The 7,417-nt window shown below is 41.5% G+C and overlaps 1 protein-coding gene across 2 annotated transcripts; it reads left to right on the top strand.

The window, feature by feature from the left end:
- Positions 1-162: 162 nt before the first annotated feature.
- Positions 163-7,404, top strand: il6r (interleukin 6 receptor). 2 transcript variants are annotated; one of them, XM_058083941.1, is made up of 10 exons: positions 163-392; positions 1,705-2,184; positions 3,254-3,377; positions 3,584-3,762; positions 3,842-4,005; positions 4,464-4,608; positions 5,152-5,195; positions 5,938-5,983; positions 6,812-6,920; positions 7,023-7,404. In XM_058083941.1, exons 1-10 carry the CDS (start codon positions 308-310, stop codon positions 7,192-7,194), a joined length of 1,548 nt encoding a protein of 515 aa, XP_057939924.1. In that variant the 5' UTR covers positions 163-307; the 3' UTR covers positions 7,195-7,404. The 2 variants fall into 2 exon arrangements, with proteins under 2 accessions (XP_057939924.1, XP_057939923.1); XM_058083940.1 differs by having other exon boundaries at positions 6,990-7,404.
- Positions 7,405-7,417: the final 13 nt, after the last annotated feature.

Below are 7,417 nucleotides of genomic sequence, written 5' to 3'. Positions count from 1 at the left end.
GCAGGATACCTTTATTGGCATGGAGTTCAATTCCAATGTTGATCCAGTTACACGGGGCTCTGCAGGAGGATATCCTTTTTGTGTGTGTGCTCGTGCTTGTGTGTGCGTGTGTGCGCATGCACGTGCGTAGGGGGCGGATGAATTTCACAATAACGAGTTTCAGAGGAAGTTTGTAGTTTGTAGACTCCAGACACAAGCTGGGCTCCCCGTTTAGAAACAAGGACAAGCATCCAGAAGAAGGACCGCTGCCGGAGGCGATGTGACCGCTTTACGACTCCTCTCTGGGGGGGATCTTTACAAGCAAACCATGCACCGTTTCCTCCCTCTGCTGTGTGTCTGGCTCTGCATCACGCCGGTAGGCAGCTTTTTCCAAGGGACCTGTCCGAAACAAGGTACGGAACCAATGCTGATGTGAGGACTTTTGTAGTGTGCCTCTTATGTAGCCTTCCTGGGTGTTCTATGACGTTATTGGAATGAAAACGACAGTGATAAGGATAGTGGAATCATCATCATTCTTTCTGAATTTCGTGTGTATTTATCTCTATTTAATTTGTGTCCCTTCCAGCAGCTGGGGGAAAGTGTGTTTACTCTTTAAAAGAGCAAAAGGTCATTGGGTAGACTTTCAACATTTATCTTTCTAAGAGTCAGTGAGTTGAGAGTGAAATCAGAACATGGTGGTTATTTACATTAGTGACAGAACAATCCAGATGAAGATGTAAAGGAGGAAGTTACATTTGGTCATTTTGGTCAGGAAACTAAGATTTATCCATCAGCTAAATCGACGTGGTTGGGGACTTAGCACATTAGCATCTTTACCTGGTACATTCAGCAGCCTACACCTTTCATTTTCTCAAGATGTATTTTATATTTAATACAGAGTAGTGATTCTGTTGCAAAGTCATTGCGTATAGGTCATCTTTACCCCTGCGCCCCATAACCATAATCCCAGCAGTTGACTTTTTTCTCATTAGAATACAAATATATTGACTTTATTCTACTTCTTGGAATTACAACTTCATACCCATATCTTGACTTTATTTTTGTACCATTATTCCTGTACCACACTTTTTTTTTACCAAATTTTCCAAAAACTACAACTTTATTTGTTTTGTTTGTAAACTATATAACTATACAAAATATGCTGAGGTTATTTTTCCACACATTATCATATTATTCTCATTAAAAACAAAAAAATCTCTTATGAAAGCAGGAAGTGAACAAATGTAACAGTTACTGATTGTTAAAGTACCAGATGGGGGGTAGGAATTTAATAAGCTTTGCTTCTTCCTACTCCTTTTGGACATGTGGAACTGGGAACTGATTATGGGATGCACTCAATTGTAATCTGATGCAGGTTCAAATGAAATAAAACCATTACCATTACCAAATTAGGACTTTTTGTCATTAGATTATTAATATGATTACTTTGTTATTGTTTTTATTTTTGCTGGATTTTAATTTTTTTTTACTTAAATGATATTTAACACAAATGGACCCCAGGCTGCACTTTGGACACCACTGCCCTAACATGACCCGAATTAACATCCTAACCCTAAACCCAACCACAGCCAAAAACCTTAAAATGGACACCTAACCCTAAAAGTAACATCAATATCAATCCTAGTCCTAATCTAATCTTGATCAAAACCTAACCCTAAACCTATTGACACACAATAATGCATACTATTTCCTTTCTGTCTTCAGAACCTCCCCCTGGCGTGCTAGTTGTGTCCCCGGGCAGTAGCTTGGTTCTGTCCTGTGATGGTGACGTGAAGGTGGACGGAGCAAAGGTCAAGGTGTCCAAACAGAGCTCAAACAACAACACAGGAGAACGTTCCTCCAGTGTGACGCAGACCACAGCGGAAAAACCACACCGCAACAAAGCTTTCAGAAAAGATGATACAAACACAATGAAGGATAAGCGTCAGGACCAAGGAGTCCAGCCTACCAGTTCACCTCCAAAGGCTGATGGCATGGACACCAGCACGGCGTCAAGGGGCTTCAAGGGGAAGTGGAAGTTGAATGGGAAGACCGTCGGGAGAGGACACTGGGATTGGGAGGGGTTCACGGTGGGGAGGGGCGGGACACAGCTCTCAGTGTCCTCAGTGCAAGTGAAGGATTCCGGGAATTACTCGTGTCACCACCGAGGCAGAGAGAGGTTCACCATAAAGGTCATGGTGGCAGGTAAGCCACAACATGTAAAACACGTGACTGCATGCTGGGTAGATAACCACGGGGTCATTTTTGGATGTTTTAGCATAAGCGGGACTAAATGAACTCCCACAGCACCCACATTGAGGACAGAACACATGAAGGACATATGAACTAATCATTCAAAGATGACATTCAAAAGTGAACATTTAACATACACAAATTTGGCATGGCTGGATGGAGCCTTGCGATAATCGTCCTGTCACGCAGAGTATCTGTATTGTATTGGTGTGGTATCTGTATGGTATCGTATCGGTGGCTTATTGCTATGGTATCGGAATCATATCTGTATGGTATCAGTATTGTATGGTATCAGTATTGTACTGTGTGGTATCGGTGGCTTATTGGTATTGTATCTGTATGGTATTGGTATCATATCTGTGTGATATCAGTATGGTATCGGTATGGTATTGTATCGTATGGTATGATAGCTGTATGGTATCAGTATCATATCGGTGTCTTATTGGTATCATATCTGTATGGTATCGGTATGGTATCAGTATGGTATCTGTATGCAATTGGTATGGTATCAGTATCGGTGTCTATTGATATTGTATCTGTATGGTATCGGTATTGTGTTGTATCGGAATGGTATCTGTGTGGTATCAGTATTGTATGGTATCGGTATGGTGTCTGTATGGTATCTGTATTGTATCGGTATGGTATGATATCTGTATGGTATCAGTATTGTATTGTATTGGTATGGTATGATATCTGTATGGTATCGGTATCGTATCGGTGTCTTATAGGTATGGTATCTGTATGGTATTGGTATAGTATCTGTATGGTATTGGTATTGTATTGCATCGGTATGGTATCGGTATACTATCTGTATGGTATTGGTATGGTATCAGTTTCGTATCAGTTTTGTATCAGTATCGTATCAGTATTGTATCAGAATTGTATTAGTATCATATCAGTATCATCAATCACAGCCTGAGTTTCAGTCAGTGTGGGATCGTACACAAAATCAGTGGTATCGCACATCATTAGTGGTTTCCACCATAAACAGTAAGAGTATTTGTTCTATGATGTACTGTAGATCCTCCAGAGACCCCCAGACTGTCCTGCAGCAAAAAGTCACCCAGCAGTAAGATCCGCTGTGAGTGGACGCCTGAGAAGCCGTTGACTTTACGACCTCACTGCTCCCTGTTGCTCAGTAAACGGTAAGAGACAGTCGCTGTGCTTGTGCCGATGCTGCCGTTCCAGCGTATCAGACGCTAATCTATCAGATCAATAAAAGTCTTGATCAGTGTGATTGTACTCGTTCTAGCAAGCCGCTTGTCATCATTAACATGACACGTTATTTTAAGCCGCACTCTTGGTTTCCTCCCATGACACTTTCCTATCTCCTCTTCCCGCCCTCTCCCAGGCCCAGCGACACATTCCATCGTGTTCCATGCTCCTTCTCCTCCCATTGGTCCCGCTGCTGGTGCGCTCTGGACCACGACGAGGACGAGCTCAGAACCAGTCACATGGCCTATTTGTGTGTGACAAGTGTGGCTGGCAACGCCACCAGCCCCATCTTGTCCTTTTCCCCTCTGGGTATACGTACGTTGTCGCCAACTCTCTGCATCACCTTGGCCTCGGCTTTTTAAGCCAGTCATCACGCTTCTCTCTGCTTTCTCAGTGAGGCCCGATCCTCCGGCGGCGGTGGCGGTGCGACAGGAAGTAGGGCATGAGACCAGGCTAACGGTCAACTGGACTTACCCCGCCTCCTGGAAGTCTCAAGACACTTATTATGAGCTCGTCTATGAACTCAGATATCAACCGGTCGATTCTTCTCATGAGCAGGTACACCTCAGCAACAACGATGCTGACCTCCGCCAAGGCCGATACGTGTTTTTTTTTTTTCAACTGTTAGTTCTTAACTAGTAGTTGCTAATGTCCTGGTTCATGGGGCACTTTTGTAGGACATGTGTCAGTGTCCTTACTGGAGATTTCTTATCAACTGGTACCAGAAGCGGGAAGGCTAATTAAGTGTGTGGACATCTATGGCATTCCCATTTGGAAGGAACAAGGAATATCTTGAAAAGTGTTGGACTTGGGCTGGTGTCCACTTCCTTATACATTACCTAATAACTGGTGTGAGAAGTGGGATTGGTAGCCATGGATATACACTTGATAAAAGTGTAGTAAACTGTTATATGTTATATATATATATATATATGTTAAACGGCCTTATTGTGACATGAAACAGATGTTCTGCATGATTTAAACACCGTCTTACTGAGTGTGTGTGTGTGTGTTAGGTGAGGTTAATCAAGGGCCGTCGCTCCTTCACCATCACCGACGCACTGTCAGGTGTGGAGTACATGATCCAGCTCAGGACTCAGGATGAATTTGACGGACTGTGGAGCAGCTGGAGTGCACCGGTCTATGGCAGCAGCTGGACTGGTAATTAAGTACAAAACAAAAACACAACACACAGACATATTTAATAACAATGGTCGCGTTATTGCACTTTCTCCTTGACAAGGATTGCAGGAATCATCATCATCATATAGGAAGTGTGATTATGATTTTTTGGCATCCACTTGGAATCCCGCAGTACTTGAGCTTCCTTGATACACAAACGTAGCCATGGCAACGCCAGAAGGAGGCGCTCCTGTTTCCTTCCTGCATGTTCAGTAGAGAGTACTAAGAAGAGCATGCAAACACTTTCTTGGGCTCCTTCCTCTTCCTGTCTTTGTCACGGAGCTTTAGCATCTTTCCAAAATTAAACCTTTCACTAGGTACGCAATGAAATCCAATATAGAAAATAATGTTGGCGTATGAAAGGTATTTGTTGTCCAACATGGTTCTCATCATGGTTGTGTAGTGTGCAGTGCTGGGTAGAAACAGAGAAAACTAGACGTAATATATATACATATACATATAGTATATGTATTATATATATACATATATAATATAACTTTATTGATATATGTTGTGTTTCAGATGTACGGACGCAAGAACCCGTGGTATTGCTGAATGACGACTTGGTAAATCTGATATTATTATTATTAAAATAAATTGAGCTATGGAAACTCAAAATAACAGTTTGACTCACTATGTCATCTTACTCTAAACTCATCACACAGCAACTTAACACTCAAAAGGAATACCTAATAAATATACAAACGTGTGCCAATACGAGTTTAAAAATGTAAAACTTTTTAGTGTGAGAAAACCATTTCATTAGAGAAAATGTCAGAGGAGCCCAGAGGGAGGCTGACGTCCTTGCAGAACCCCAATGAATATGTTAATCAGACGCAATGCATGATGGGAAAACTTTTTTTAAAATCATTTTAAACTCATATTAGTCCATGTTTGTATATTTGTCAGATGTACTTTTGGAGTGTTAAGTTGCTGTGTGATGAGGTTAGTGGTCTTCGTAAGATGACACCATATTCAGTCATATTCTCATATTACAACTTTGAAAGATGAAAATTATAACTTCATAGCTTTAACTTTATGTAACTATACTGTAACTTTACTGTTTTTTTGCCATAGAACTGTTATTCTTATAAAATTGCGAACTTTTCTCTTTAGATTACATTTAACATACACAATAGTTTTTTCTGTTAATAATTATTTTTGTAAAATGACTGCTGACTAAGATATATAGTCTGCAGTACTCAATTTCAACTGCATGACAGTTAGCCACATTAGTATGTAGACATTTTTTGCTATTGTCCTTCATTCAGTCTCACTCTCTCTCTTGCCATCTTCTCCGATGTTCAGTTCCCGGAGTACGAAAGTTCTGGAACAGAAGACGAGCCATCAGAAGGTGAGGCCTGCGTCGCATTCACTCAGTAGTCAACGTATTAAGCGTGAGACTCGGGGAAAGGGGCAAGTTGATGTTGAAAAGTTCCCTCCGCTTTGAACAGGAAGTCATGTCAACATCAACAACCGCTGCACAGGAAACATGGCTCAACACACCTTGGCTTAGCCACTCCCTAAAATGTACTTTGGTGGTCATTGTTCTCAATTTTTGTGGTTAAAATTCATGGGAAGACATTTGGTATGCATATCATACACACACTTTTCCAAGTGTTATTATAATTAACACTAAAGCACTAGTGTCCAAAATTATTTCAATTAGCCCAAAGCGCATTCTAAAAATACAAAAAAACTGCAGTAATTTTGCAAGAATAAGGTGGAACTATGAGGAGAATAAAGTCATACTTATCAGGGGGAAAAGGTGAATAAGGTTGGAATATTCTGAGGAAAAAAACATAGAATAAAGTTGCAAATTTTTAAAAATTACATTGGGAAAAAATTATAATATTAAGAGAATGAAGTCAAAATATTATGAGAATAAAGTCATAAAGAAAATGTAGTGTAAATATTAGAAATAATGACATCAAAGTGCAGGACACGCCTGTTGTTTTATTGGCCTCAAGCACATTCCAAAGATGCAATTATGGAGAAGGTTGGGTGGGCGGATGTTTTGGAGAGCGTATTGAACTGTGGGAGAAATTCCAAGCCATCATAGTAAGATAGTAGCACCGGCATCGAAGCCTGGGTGCATTTCGTCTCACATTTTCACCCGTTTGTCTTCAGCGGCTCAGAAGGAGAAAAGTTTTTTTTCACATGGCCGTTCATGTCTTTGCAGTACTTCCTGAATTAAGCGTCAGTCGTCCCACAGCCGTGTCACATCACATCCTGTGGATCTCATGTCCGTTGGCCCTCTTCGCCGTCATTTTGGTCGCCTGCGTGTTCAGGTGAGACTCAGAACCAGCTCACAACCAAAGTAACGAACTCGGGAATATGATCCACGTGTTCCGTTTCAGAGACAAGAACAAATTCTTGTCCAAACTCCACAGCTTGAGTCTCTCCGGTCGCCAACCCGCACCGCCTGCCCCGATCGCACCGGAAGGTCGAGCCCTGGTGACTTTTCATCCCCCGGTTACCAAAGAAGACGAGCGGTCAGAGATGGCGAGACAGGAAGTCGTTCATTACAACAACACACATTACTTCTTAGCCCAAGGCCAGTGACGCTTACTTGACGATGGACTCTCAATATCGATCTAACACCAGGGAAAGCTTTTCTACCTTTTATGACTTCTTACCTTAAACATGCAGCCTTTAAGCTAATCTATTCACTGATGGACCGTTCTATTGTACAGAGAACCACATGTTCACATTTCACATTTCAATCACATTTTTGATAAAGTCTATTAAATATCACAGATTCGTGAATGTCAAGTCAGGTCTATTT

The sequence above is a fragment of the Doryrhamphus excisus genome, chromosome 10 (genome assembly GCF_030265055.1).
Source record: "Doryrhamphus excisus isolate RoL2022-K1 chromosome 10, RoL_Dexc_1.0, whole genome shotgun sequence".
NCBI classification, from domain to species: Eukaryota; Metazoa; Chordata; class Actinopteri; order Syngnathiformes; family Syngnathidae; genus Doryrhamphus; species Doryrhamphus excisus.
Note: the sequence above shows the minus strand (reverse complement) of the source record. Positions and strands in the feature narration are given on the sequence as shown.

Coding starts and splice junctions, on each gene's coding strand:
- il6r (XM_058083940.1), top strand. CDS start 308: ATGCACCGTTTCCTCCCTCTGCTGTGTGTCTGGCTCTGCATCACGCCG. Junction 4,006..4,463: donor TCGATTCTTCTCATGAGCAG/GTACACCTCAGC, acceptor TGTGTGTGTTAG/GTGAGGTTAATCAAGGGCCG. Junction 4,609..5,151: donor CTATGGCAGCAGCTGGACTG/GTAATTAAGTAC, acceptor GTTGTGTTTCAG/ATGTACGGACGCAAGAACCC.